The sequence below is a fragment of the Apostichopus japonicus genome, chromosome 20, assembly GCF_037975245.1.
Source record: "Apostichopus japonicus isolate 1M-3 chromosome 20, ASM3797524v1, whole genome shotgun sequence".
NCBI lineage: Eukaryota > Metazoa > Echinodermata > Holothuroidea > Aspidochirotida > Stichopodidae > Apostichopus > Apostichopus japonicus.
Genome location: NC_092580.1, coordinates 23960936 through 23975643, shown reverse-complemented (window position 1 = coordinate 23975643; position 14708 = coordinate 23960936). Strand labels below are relative to the sequence as shown.

The 14708-nt window shown below is 35.9% G+C and overlaps 1 protein-coding gene across 5 annotated transcripts in view; it reads right to left on the bottom strand.

Moving 5' to 3' along the window:
- The window catches only part of LOC139962235 (uncharacterized), a 150336-nt gene that overhangs the window by 119899 nt on the left and 15729 nt on the right, over nt 1-14708 (bottom strand). The window contains exon 1 of one of the 5 annotated variants that reach the window (XM_071962270.1): nt 11958-11974. The exons of 2 other annotated variants lie outside the window; for them this stretch is intronic. In XM_071962270.1, coding sequence (XP_071818371.1) covers nt 11958-11959 — 2 coding nt within the window. In that variant the 5' untranslated portion in view covers nt 11960-11974. Of the gene's footprint in view, nt 1-2352; nt 2418-8553; nt 8610-11957; nt 11975-14708 lie in introns of those variants that run through there. 2 more of the 5 variants (XM_071962265.1, XM_071962264.1) reach the window with 2 other exon arrangements.

The window sequence follows — 14708 nt, the reverse complement described above, 5'->3', positions numbered from 1 at the left end:
ATCTATAAAGTTAGGGCATTATTCATCTGGAATATGTAATCTATGTTTATATGTTCCTTGTGCAAGAAGTTTGTGAACCTTAATTTTTACATTTATTTAATTTTTTAATTTTTAATTTATTTAATTAAAATTTCTTCCCTGCTAACATCCTGGTGGAAGACATGTAACTGGATGTGACCATCAATCCTCCGATATCCTAAACCTTACGCCTCTGACAACCCACCCCCCTCCCCCCCCCCCCAATCGACAAAAAGATTATGCAGATTTGAGTCGAGGGAATTGTACTGGATGGCTTACAGAGCAATGGACTTACCAACCCGAGAACATTAACCAGTTTAATTACAGCGATTAACTAATTTACCCCGATTTCCAAGGTTTTGTTAATTTAAACGAATGAAAGTGAAAAGCCTTCACATCCTGTTCAAGTTGTACCAGCTGACAACAGAACTGAAAGTTGAAAATTCTGCTGAATACATTATTCTATTTACTTTGGGGTTTTTCCCTCTTCAGTGAATGAGGTGTACTTTTCAGCCAAGACTCTAGCTTAAGAAAGTAAAGTCAATTAAACAACGGATGTATTAAGATAGTTATCACGCAATATTTATATCCAATAAAGCAAAACTCCAGGTTCATGACTGAAAAGTTGGATTTTTTCACTAAATTTAAGGTTAACCACAGGATTGTCATCTCTGAGAGAAGGAATCCTTTAATACTCAGGATAACAATATAAAAAAAGAGGGGAAAAAACAACAAAAAATCCATCAAAAAATTTAAAGCCTTAAAATTTTGCCAAGTTGATCATAAATTATGAACTCAGACAGCAGTGAATACATTTAACCTGGTTTTACATTAATTAGCAGGATTGTTAATTTATTTGTAAAGGAAAGTAAAAACCACAATTTTCTCCCTAATGACAAAACATAATAATCCTTACAAAATATTTGCTTTGTCTGTGCTCAGTCTCTTGATAATCAAATTTACTGGAATTATCAACCAATCAAAAGCCGTGATTATTTATTTACGTATTTCCGGGTACATGCTTCTCTTTGTATTATCTTTTCATTTCTGTCAACTATACAAAAAAGAAATCTTAAAGGTAATAATATAATTGCTAGAAGTTTTCCAAAAGTATTTTCCTGGAGCTCTTTACTCTCGAAATAGTTCTCAGACATTTTTAAGGAACATACAAGATGACTGAATGTCTAAGTGAGGACAATTTCCTCAAAGGTTTGTAATAAAAAACAGTTCAAGAATTTTGACCAAAGGTGACCATATTTGAATATCTAGCTTATTTGGGGCCAATACAGCAAACCTTTAACAATTTCGTAAGACAAGTGTCTCATAATTATATTTTAGCTAAATCACAGTGCACAAGGTCTCTGCCGATTCAAGTCTTGCCAAGATCTATTTGTTATAAATAAAACAACTACAATCTATAAAATAATCAACGTAAAAACATAGAGAGCTGATTTACACTGTATAAAAACAAAAGAGGTTCAACTTGAAATCATAAAAAAAAAATGATGGCCTTCTAAAGAATGCACGGGGGGGGGGGGGGGGAATTTGTGTAATTTTCAAAAGTAATTAACCATCCAAGGTAAAATAGGGGCAGATTGGTGTTACTTTGACTAATCCCTCGTGTATCTAGCATAACACAAGAGTAGACAAAACTTGCTCATAAAACAAACTTCTTCTAGGTTACATGTATGCCTTGATATCATTACAGATTTTCCTTGAGTAAACTCATTCCTGATGATCAAAATTTTGATTATGATACCATAACGTGTAGCTGTGTATGGATATGACAAGTTTTGATACTTTGATGAAAAATCTCAGAATTTACAAATGTCAGATGCGACATGGAATTACAGTAATTCCTCTCAGGATCAAACAGTAAAGGGATGGATCTTGGGAGGGGGCCTAGGGGGTGGACCAAAGTCCCTCTTCTGATTTATTTTCCTTTTTTTCGAGGGAGGGGGAGGCGGGGGGACTAGAAGTTGAAGTGGAAGTAACATACATTTTTGAAATATACAGGGCACATAGAACTGGTAAAGACTATGCATGCTGCACTCACTGGCATTTTTTCTACGTTTTACCAATGCTTTCTTAATATAAGCAATGCTTTCTTAATATAAGCAATGCTCTTTGGGTAGTAAGTTTGGGTACCCTACCGATACTACCCGGGAACTCTCTTCCTAGAAATCCTAGATTCGCCACTGATTGCTGACTTGCTAATATAAACTACGCCTGACTAAACAATATGACAATTGACCGTGAATATATGTATAAGAAAAACAAACATTCTGTCATGTATGTACACAACTTCAAATGTTTCATCAAAATGTAACATACCTTTCAACCAGTCTATGACGCAAAGACAAACCAAGAAACTTTCCAACCATGAAAGGAAATACTGCGACTGATTACAGGAAAAAGGCAAACAAGAACAGGTGCAACAACGAGGGAAGCCAAGGACTTCTTTTGCTTCAAATTTCTTGTTTAAAATATCGGCCTTGATATCCCCTAAACTCAATAATTTAATGTTATAATGTTTAAGACAAAAAGATTCCTTAAAATTGATCCGTCTGTCTCTGAATGAGAAACTGTGGTAAACAGTGTGCAACTTATGATCAGTTGATTGTACAGTAAATATACAGTATAATACTATCTTTGTGGCTGGGTGATAAATTCTATTGTCTACAGGGGTCCTAATACCTACTATAAGTACCACTCCATTCGGAGTAAACCCCAAATACAAATCTCGTTCTGTCAGAGCTGTAGACATGTTTGATGAAGGCATGTTCTTGTTCTGTGTTAATATTTATATGTATACTCAAGATGGACTTGGAACCCTTCCAAGCTGGTTGAGAAATCTGATTTGTGAAAATGAAACATGAAGGTAGTGAGCAGAAACTAGCACGAACTTGTGTGTTTATTCATTACAAATGACATCATGTTTATTGTTTGCCTTATAGTTTTGATTTTGATTAAAGAGATAAGGCTAGAAGACAGGTCAAAGGTGAGGAAGAGAAGTAAACAATGATCAGAGGTCGAAGCATAATAGCAGCAATGAATTCATTGAGGATACCATAATTCATACAAGTACACAACAGACTTTTATGTTGTCGGAGGTGTTTATGAGGCAAGATACCTTTACCTGTCCCCACGCTACAATTACACTTTTTACTTTGATTATATATATCTAACATATTTATACACCATTTTAGAACTGTACTGTAGCAGGTCTCGATTTGGCCTCATTTACTTCTACCATCAATGTCCACCATCTCTTCCTACACAATCTACCACTTGAAAAAACACATGATCTAATCCAAGATAAAGCATATTCATATGAGGTAAGAGTATGTCCATAATTATCAATTCTACCACTTTTAAAGAAAAAAACACATGGATGGATGAATGATTTCATTTTCTGTGTGATTTTTATGCCATCCAATTTCAATACAATGGAGGGAAAGTTCATAATGATAAAGTTAAGGATTAAAAAAAAAAATCAAACTTGAGTATCAAACTGAGGTTTGATCAAATTGAAATCTAATTTTCGAAGATATTTTACTCAGAGGGTACGGCGGCAAACATCATTTAAAAAGGAGCCCAGAGTTCTGCAATTTCTGTCAATATTAATACCTTTAACAAAGCTGGTTACACCCAGCACCGGAAATTATCAAAAGTTCAAATTTCCTTAGAACCATTTTGAGCATTGAATAGAAAAGAAAGTTAAACATGACAATGAATATGGTCACTTTCATACAGGATATGTCAATTTTTTGGCTTACAAATTTGCTTCCGTTCATCACTACAGTACCTGGTAGTTCCATACAGAGTGAAAGAGAAACACTGTACACATCAGAATACACATTGAACTCTGTCTACTAAAAATACACCAAGAATATATATCAACAATAAAACAGAATAAAAGAAGGATTTTAGAATTTGTGGGACACAAACTTTCCTGTATTGGTTCATTAATAGCTTGTAACACATAAAGAACAGCTTCTGGAAGCGATTGTAATGACATGGAGTAAGGGGTATCCACATTAATGTACAAACTATGTCTTCGTCACCAGACTTCTCCACGCAGCATGCATTGTTAAGCTGAATAGTGCTGCAGTACACCGGTCACACCTCAAACTTCCTCCCATGCTGTTTGTACTCCCTTACCTCCCCACTTCCCCTCCCCTCCCCCTCCCCACTCCCCTTCATCCTACCATTGCCAACAAATACAGTACACAACAAATGATGCAGTTTACGTATGTAAAAGTTCAGCCATACTTTTACATAAGGTCGCACTTGAAGAACTTCAGCAATCTTACGCCGGCAATTGTCTGTCGCTTTTCTATTTTGATCTCTTACTCAGTATTTCTCTTCTTTTAAGGAATGAATGTAGGAATATCAACAATTAATTTCTTATAAACAAGTCAAATTGATTATCCCTATAGACAGATGACTCACTCTATGTAATTCTTCTTCTTAGCATTCCACTTTAATTAAAAATTCCTCTCATTTAGTGCCACAGAAAAGAAAGAGCAGCTTAAGATAGATCTTGGAAGAGACATCGAGTTTGTTTTCAAAACATGTCAACTTTCATGAGGTATGCAGTCATAAAGCAAACAGAGATTTGCATCATAGAATGTCCCAGAGGTACACTGTATAATGAAGCCTGAATTAAAATAGTGTGGACAGTGATGTGGCCATCAAAGTACATGCAAAATCTGCCAAATACTACATATGAAAGAAGAGGCTGATCTATAAGAAGTTGAAAAACTAAAATAAACAATCCATAACTGGGGAACTGGTACAGTAAAACACTATATATACAAGACCTACGCTGTACTCCCTTTGGTGTCCAACAAGTTACTTTGTGCCGATTCTTCTGATCACCATTTCTTCATGGTAAGAATGTGACATGACACAAGCAAATGTTCTTTGCATGCTAATGTTTGCAATTTGATTCAGAGTACCAGAGAATAATTTAGTAAGCAAATTTTGTGTAACACTTTTGAAGGTTCTAAAGTTTGTCTCCTATAATTACTATGGCTCCTGTGTACAAAACTGCATAGATGCGATCTTTGCACTTGTACATGTAGCAATTAGAAGTAGATACCGATGCTGTGGCCGGGTGGATAAAGGCGGTGGCATTTGAGGCAATGAGGCTTAGCAATCGGAAGGTTTCGGGGTTCGATTCCCGGCCGGGTCATAGTAAGATGGGTTTTTCATCCAAGAGCAATCTACGGTTTTCCCATCTGAAATGACTTTCTAAATTGAAAAGATTCCAAATTTGAGTTAAAATGTTGAACTGGAAGCCACCGGACGTGTAAGTTTTAACCCATAAGCCCTTGCTGGTTTCTCCCACATTTGTGGTCGCTTAAGCGGCTTAAAATGAATTGCTGATTATTAATTTGACCATTTTACATAGCATATTGCGATGGGATATCAGATCAATTTTTCCTTGCATTGAGACTTGAATAGCACCACATATGCAATTGGTTACAAGTGTCAGTAGTAACATTTAATGTTTTACTACAGTAGGCCTAACCCTTAACATTGAGTGTAATGTGTCTTGTTTGACCAACTGTAATAAGAAGGAAGTAGACATTTTAGCTTCGAAAATTGCTTCTTGAGGATTCAGTTCTGATATCTCTGAAGTTAAAATTTATGTTTTCTTGTTTTCAAAAATTTCCCAAGTGTCAAAAGCTTTGAGTATTTACGCATTGAATTAATAGCATTTATGTATACTGTCTAGTGTCGAAAAAATCAGAAGTTTTCTGAAATTGATGTTCGCATTCACTTCGTTGTTTACTTGAAAATTGTTTAAATTTTGAGTGGCATTTGACAAATCAGGCAGAATCTGAAAAGCGAAACTGATAGTAGACAGCTTTAAACACTTCATTAGTTCTTGGCATCAATATAAAGAACGAATAGACTGAGAAGTACTTCAGTAGTTAAATGCTTCAGTCAAGCTTACTTCCTCCATCTTTCAAAAGTGGCTTATTATACTCCCTTAAAGCACTCTTAAAACGTTGCTGAAAGCTTCCCAGATAAACATAATATATTTGACATTTTTTTTCCATCTTTGGTTTCCAACAGACAATGAACAGCGCAAACAGAAGCTATAGACTATAGTTGTGGAATTGAAATTCTCAAAGTCTGCACTGACAAAGGCCTATACTGTAGGCTGAGCCTGCATGCAACCAAGCTTACAGGACTCAAAATGTAACTCCCATCAACTTATTTGTGTAATTTTTATTTAGAATTTGCACATCAACTCTAATCTGTACTGGGACTATTGCTCAAGGTTTGGGCCCTCAATACAATGTCCAACGACAGTACTTGTCTAAATTAAGGCTAGTATCATCCAGATTATTGCCAAACATTTGTTGGGATAACAGAACAGCTGGATAAAACAATTATCTTAGTCAGGAACAGAATGCTTTGGAGTTAAATAATAAGACAAAGAGCGTAAACATCTGGCAACATAGAACCATTCATCGCATACGTACCAGAATAGTACGAACGACATCTGAGAACAAACTGAACAGTTGATTCTAACCGATACCAACGTTTGAAATAACAAGAGTATTACAGATGTGAGAAGACAGGTGCAGGAGCAAGCAACATTCCAAAAAGTTCTTTTGGTTTTACTTTATGGTCACAAATGTTTACTTACAAATCTAGTTGCAAATATTTCCTACTAAACTTTCCAACTTCACAATCACATGTAATATCTCAGTCTCACATCACACTTTGTTGATCACTGGTAAACAAGCTCTAATATGAACTAGGACTGTTGATACATCATGAGGTTAATTGACCTATGACATAGTCTCCATGGTGATTGGCCCCTCGCCTGTCTACCTTCTTCGTAACCACATCAGCAGGGTACCTTACACTATACCAATGGAAGTCTTACCTACTTCCAAACTCTTTTATACCTGTTGCACCTCTTCAAAGTGTTCTACCCCCCAAAACTGTACAGGATTTGAAATGGAAGTCTAAATTAGAATATTTTCATGCATTCCTTTAGAAGGTTTGGAATACAATTAAAGCGATCAGAGCAGCTTAATATCAGCCTCTCTATTTTCCTCATCTCTCCAACTGGAATTATGTTTGTATAAGAATATCTCGGCATGATGAATGAGCCACAGGGATGATCTAAACTTGAAGGCTCTGTGTACTGCAGCATAGCACTGTAACACCAGGGGATAATTTATCTGCTATTGCATAGCAAAATGATATATGCAAAAATGGTCACACGTTGCTATACAAGTGCCAAGATGTTAAATAGCACATTCTTACAAAAGAACCATACTAGTTTAAAAATTCAGAGTCCTCCAAAACTACTTCACAAATCTTGAGCACTCAATTAAATTCTCTGTAGGTGGAAAAAATTGATGATGAAATGTGTAGAATATTACTCTGCATTTATCTGCATTATTCCTTAACATACAGAACAAATTAAGCAGTACAATTCCTTGCATGTACATTGCAAGTCTCCTTCACTATAATATGCTTTAAAATCATTACTGCAAATAGACAGCTAAGTGTCCAACACTGAAGAAGAAATCAAGTTACTTGCCATTTTATGATCACTTTATGACGTTAGTCTGCAAACCTACATATACAGTAGGAAGTATTTCATTTAAAATGGTAATGGCTGCCACCTCTAGAATTAAATCAACATCCCTTTTCTTGCTCTCTTGGGTTCTCTACTCCCTGCCCCACCCCCTCCCCTGCCCTCCCCCCTCTTCATCATGTACAATTTACAGAATGAGGATACAATAGTTATGTATACATACATGTACACACTGTTACAATTTCCGATCAAACCACGTAACCAACGGTGATCATGACAGGGAATCCTTCACTAATGGTTTAATTCATAATCACTATTAATAAGTTTGAGAGCAAAGGCTGTGGATCTCAAGTTAATGTACTTTAGGTAAACTACATGGAAACAAAGGATTAAACTTAAACCTTATAAAGCAGGGAGATATACAGTACAGATAAAACAAAATACAACAGTTGCAGGTTCTATAATTAGTCACATACTGCTGCTCCCCTGCCAGCACATACATACCAGCATCTTTCAAATATACTTCTTAAATAGTGGCATTTCACTAAAGACAGCTGAGAAGTTTATTTTCATATGGACCTTCTCTTCTCTTTTCTTTTCTTTTCTCTTTTTTGTTCTTGTTTACTTCAGGAATAATGTTAATTTCATTGTATTGCTTGCTTATGATTGACTATCATCCCATTACCTTACACATTTTGTCAGTGTAAGCAACGTAATCACCTGTAAGTAAAAACAACAGGCTGAATTTTTTGGCATGCCGATGTACAATTTCTTTTACTGACTGACATCAAAATCAACCCAGGCTCCAAAATCCGACATGCATACAGGTAAATGTCTTTTGTATAGGAGGATCACAATTAGTTCAGTCCCTTTCTTTCCACAAGATATAAACTGTCACCTCGTATTGTGAAAAAAAACACAAAGGCAAGACAAATGATGTTTTTCATTTTCCAACTTACCCTTTGTAGCAGCGTTTTCTCCAATGACGATACATCTCCATTTATGTCAGATACTAATTTCCCCTGGATCTTTAACTTTTAATCCAATGTTATGAAAGATTAAACAAAACTATTAATGAATCATTCACTCTCCAAAATATACACTTCATACTTATAAATGTTATCTAGATGTATTATTTTAAAGAGTTATAAAACTTCTTTCAACCTTCTCAAGTCTTATTCTGTTTCTGAACATTTGCAGCCTAAAAACGTTGTGAGTTCATAGCTGGTAACATCAACAACGACTTGATTTCTACTGTACGGTATCTGTCATACAGAAGAACATTGACTGTGTAACTTCCATGTGACTCTAGGTCAATTACACCTTATGCATGACCCAGCGTTTTAATCATTGTTATTAAACTCCAAGGGTCGCCATTCACTTGAATTATTTCCTGAATTAGATGTAATCTGAATAGCTTTGCCCCTGTATTAGACAGGAAAGCAGATTGCAAAAAAAATGATCAGGTTTCTTCCATAATTGTTGTGGATTTCCTCAAGAAATGTGTCAGATTTGACATGAGCAAAAAAATAAAAACAATCATGAATCTTGAATTCACTCTTTTTCTACCCAAAAAATAGTGAAATGCTGATTGATTTTTATATGGCCAAGAGAGACAATAAATAAATCAAACAAACAAACAAATTGATGGTTGCTCTCAAACACACAAATTGATGGTTGCTCCCAAACAACAAATTGATGGTTGCTCCCAAACAACTAATAGATGGTTGCTCCCAAACAACGCAGAACTACCAGAGACAGAGATGTCACAAAGTGGTGGTATACCCAAAGAGGATCTCCAAACATTCTCCAGGATTCCACAGGTACTATATTTCATACAAGAACACAACACCAACTCGCCTCACTAGTTTACAGTGGCTCGCACTAGCTCTAGGTAATGGCTGACAACTAACTTCCACTATTAAACCTCCAAGATCGAAGCACTGACATACAGTAACATAACCGGACTAATGGATGTCCAGTCGTTCAATCTGGAACGCTACGGCAATCAGATAGACATATCAGACACAATAGATCAACGTGGTGGTGACTATTCTACTCATGACGTAATTCACCATCAACAAACGGCAGGCATCTTCCTGGATGGTTAAAAGTACGTGGCCTTTCTAGTCGTTTCCTTAATATCGTCGTTAATCTTTGTCAATTGAATCCATTACGCAAATAATTATCCGTATCCAGGATATAATCTCCACAAGTATATATCCAAGTATCAAATTCAGTGAAACTACTCGATGAATCAAGGACTTGTTATAACCTCACAGCCAAATATCGCTTGGACCTTGGAAACGCTGATCAAATCTATATCGTCACTTCTCTCGCAGATACAAAAAGTATGATGTTTACATGCACACATGATGTACTGTCAAAGGCTGCTAAGGGTCAAACTTTTTCTATACTGCAAATTTTGCTCCTTCTTTGGAAGAAAATCTAAAGAGAAATTATGATCGACATTGGTCAGGCGGTAAGGCCTGACTACTTTTTCATTTGATTCAAAGACTGCTCTGTGTCTCTCTCTCCTGTGCTCCTTCTTCTCATCTAATTAGCATGCTTCTATTTTTGCACTCATCGGTAAAGGTCCCATGTCTTGGTAACATCACCTTTCGGTATGAAAGCATCAGCTGAGAGATACCGATGCAGACATACTGTATAACTTAAAGCAGTATATAGTATCTAGTATATAGTAACTATAACACTAGGCTCACAGGACCTGTAACTGTAGCCGTTGGGAGCTATTCGAGAGACAATTACAAAGAAAAGCAGTTTTGTTATTTTTTATTAGTAAATCATCAATATCTTTTATCAAATTATTGAGATTTTGCCTAAATATCAAACCTGTCTGGTTTTTCTGAATTCTGATCTTTCCACTTTTCTTTTTCCTGCTCTTGAACTTTCCTTTTCTTCTTACAGAGTGTTTAGTATTATTTCATGATCAATAGAACATTAAGACTTGTCAAAACCGTTGTGACTAGTCATTTACAATTTGAATGAAATAGAAAACAATGTAATTATCGAGAAATAATACATGTAACACAAAAAACATAAAATGTATTTGTTTAATACCACTCATGTGATGGTGGTCCCTTGAAGAAACTCATTCATCCCTTCAGAATACTTAATTGAAAATCTTCATAATAAGGGAAAATCTTACAGGATTCTGGACCAACATGTGAGTTACCCCTTGAATTACAGGGTGTGACCCCTATTGTGGTATTACTCTTCAGAGATCTGATGATGTGTATGATTAAGTATGATTGCGACATCTGATGGGAAGATCAGTTAATCTTTATGTACAAAGGTGATGTCTGTTGCTCTAATTTTAAGAAGATATCAGTAGTCAGTTTATTAAAGGATAAGTGGGACACCAGTGTTGGCAATGCTCTCAGAAGATGTACCTCTTTAAGGACGAGTGTTTGACGTCTGTTCTCAGTAATAATCTGAAGAGTGCCTTACCCAAGTCCACAGACCTATCACCAACCCTTCCGACGCTTCATTAAAATTTCTTGCCACTGTTTTATATTCTCTCACCTTCCTTCCGAGGAAGACGTGACAGGAATTATCTTCACATGAAAGAGGCCGATCAAGGGTATGAAGTTATAGCTAGTTTTGAGGATTATTAAGTTTAAAGAACAATCTTGATAATTTCTTGCAAATACATGAATAGATGTCGGGTTCACTGAGCACCTGGTCGTCCTTAACCGATCAGTCACAGAGCTGATGAGTCTCACCGCGGATATGAGACCAGTTTTAGCGAGCTCCAAAATTCCGATATCAATCATTGGATAATGGCCAAGAGTCATAGACATAAAATAGTATGAAACCAGTGTTTTTGGATACTCAAAAAAATCATACGTCAACAAACGTAGCGCAATTTAGAATAGTGCCCGTCTTATGATCGATTTGACAAACGAAGCCAATCCACTGCGGTAGATTATGTGGACATTTGGGAAGAGTTTAATAGGAGTTTAAGTAAATCACATTGAATATTGACTATTCTTTGATAACAAATAGGTTTTTTGATGTATTATTTATACAAAAACATATGGAAAGATGTTTATTTCTAGAAGTCTTTTAAACCTAAATCCAAAAGTATTCAAAGTTTACAATCTAGTACAGACATGGAAATTACCATCCCAGGAGCGTTTCTACTTGTAATCTTGATATTCTTTATAACTCTTAACCTGTTTTTCATACCCAATTTAGTAAATATGTACTTTCATGTATTGATACTGGATTTTAATCAACTTGAAACTTTGGAAGTACTGTAGACTGTTTAACAAGAGACCGGAATGAAAAAAAAACATGAGATTAAATCATTACAAATAATAAATTATTCCTCTCTTACATGTCGTCGGTCAGCCAGGTCCGATGGTCGGATTTGCACTGAGATGACTCTGTCTTCGCAGTCCAAAATGGACGGTTTCATAAATCGTCCAGAAGAAGACAAAACTGAGGCAGCTAATGAATCCGGTATTTAGTGTATTCCTCTATAGCTTACTCTAAGATTACTTAAGACTGTAGTCTAACCTGTAACGCATATATCCATATCAAAACAGGAAGAACGACACGACCAAAGGTTCCGAAATAAGAACTACAGTCCAAGAAGCCCAAAAATTTATGTGATATGAATATCACTACTGATTTGACAGACAGCAAATCTCATATTGGCATAGGCTTTCAATAATTTATGGAGGTACAATAGGATTCTAATAGTACCGTTCTACTAGCTATTGCGCAATACAGCATCTTTCTGGGAAGTACTTGGCCAGCTCCCGAGCAGTTACAGAATCAGGAACAAGTATGCAGTGGGGGAAATATTTTCAACTACTTCATTTCCCCCGTCAAACCTGACAAAAACAATACATCAATGACAGGTTCACAGCCTATAAAAGTCTGAAAAAGGGAATTTGGTTAAGCTATGTCCTTATATAGGCAAGACGAATTGTTCAGTCATAGCATGACTGGGACTCGATGGTGAACGCAAACTTTCCAAATATAAACAAATAACAGTCTACAGACGATCAGAGCGATGTAAAACTGTCTAGATCAGAAGGTTTGACTTGCAGATTACTCCGAAATGACTCATTGTCTTTTTTATAGCTGAATGACACAACTTCTTTTCTTCGAAAAATAAATATGCCAAATTTGAAGGACAAAAAAGTTACTTGTAGGTGATCTGTTTCTGCTTTCTACATTATATACAAGGGGAAGTGGTGGGGGAGGGGGGGGGGGTGAATGGCTAAAAGGTTCTGTGAGTATTTTACGAAAGGTTCTTAACTTCTTACTATTCTATCTAAATTATTCCTAGCTTTTAATCAAATAGGTCATCTAGGGATTTAGTGGAGACAGGTTAGTCAGAAGCATGGTAGATTTATTAATATACCTTAGAAACCAACTTTGTAAATGATCAAATATCCTCCTAAAACTAAAACAAACACAACTGTTTGTCCATTTGACAAGACCTTCAGTAAGTACAGAGGAGTGTACTGATAGCAGAATCTTCTTAGAAAAAAACTTTCTTGAATCACAAAATCAGTTAACAGCTCAAGGGGGAGGGAAGAGGACCCATCCAAATAGTAAATTAAACAACTCCAGATCACTTTGGGACACTTTGGCTAGTAAACAGAAGCAGTAGACTAACATGGACAGTCAATGGGCCAGGAAAGTTTAACTAAATGGATTAATTGGTTAGTCTAGACAATAAAAAAGTGAGACCGGTATGGCAGCGTGGCAACAGGTACATTAAGTATTAAGCAGCAATGTAAAGTTGTCAGAACATGAATCCTAATCATAGATGATGCAATGTTAATCACACCAAGAGGTACATACAGTAGTTTAAGGCCTTTTTTTTTGGCAATTTTGGGGAAATATCTACTTTCATTGCCTTTCATAATTTGGGGACTTTCTTTGTTGCTCAAATATATTCACAGCAACACAAACTGAACTTAGTAGGCATATATCTATCCTGAACTTTGGTATCATCAAGAAACACTTCCTTGCCCATTCATCTTTCAGTTCCTTTTAACACAAAAGTTTTTTATCTCAAGTTGTCTGTAGTTTATGGGCATAATCTTACCAGCAGGAAATTCAAGGAAGTTGTGTAATGAGGTGCAGAATATAAACTCCCCTTCCCACATGACCCTTTGAACTGTTAAAGATACAAACATACAAATATACAAACTGACAGACTGATAACAACACTACCCTTCACATCACCTCGGTCTTTGTCAATAACATCTTCCAAACAACCAGCACTTGAATAAGACCAGCAGAATGTCTTTCCCCCATAATGGAGATATATATCAGTTAATGTGTACAAGTAACAGTAATTACAGTAGTAACACAGAAATCTACTGGTACTCACAAATAAGCATGAAACTGGTCTCCACATTCTCAGTCTCAGCTTGGTCCCAGTTTAAATGGCCTTTTTCAGGCATAATTTTCAGCATTCTTGGGCTGCTGAAGTTGTTTTTTTGTGTCTCGAAAAGTCAACAGTACCTTGTTTTCTCATATATCCATCTTAGGATATGCTTTCCTAATCAAGGCCTAGGCTGAAAATATTCCCGACTAATGATAGTTAAATTTGAGAAACACTTAAAGATATATGAACAAACAAAATAAAGCTTGCACATAAGTTGCATATCATATGACGATAAAGCTACTGCTGGATTCTGTAGGCTACACTCAACTAGATCATAGGTGCAGTCCACAGGGTTTTGAAACTTAAACAAAATCATATCTAAAGAAGGTTGTTCTAAACACATTTAATGTTAATTAGGCTTATTTGCATACTGTACATGAATACTCATCATATATTTAACACTGTGACTCAATTATCCGCAACTACCCGCGATAAATATCCATGCTGTAGGAAATGAAAGATAAATGTGAAAAGGAAGTTTGATGTTTTGTTCAAGGAAATGCACTTTTCCATCCAATGTAAATAGTGTTAATTATTATGCTATAACTGCCATAATAGGATGGTAGTGCTGTTATGCTTTGTTGGTCTGTGTAAATATCACAGTCACCTCTAATATTAATCAGTATACACATACACATACGGTGCTCGGTAAAAGTAAAATGCCCTAGTCAACAA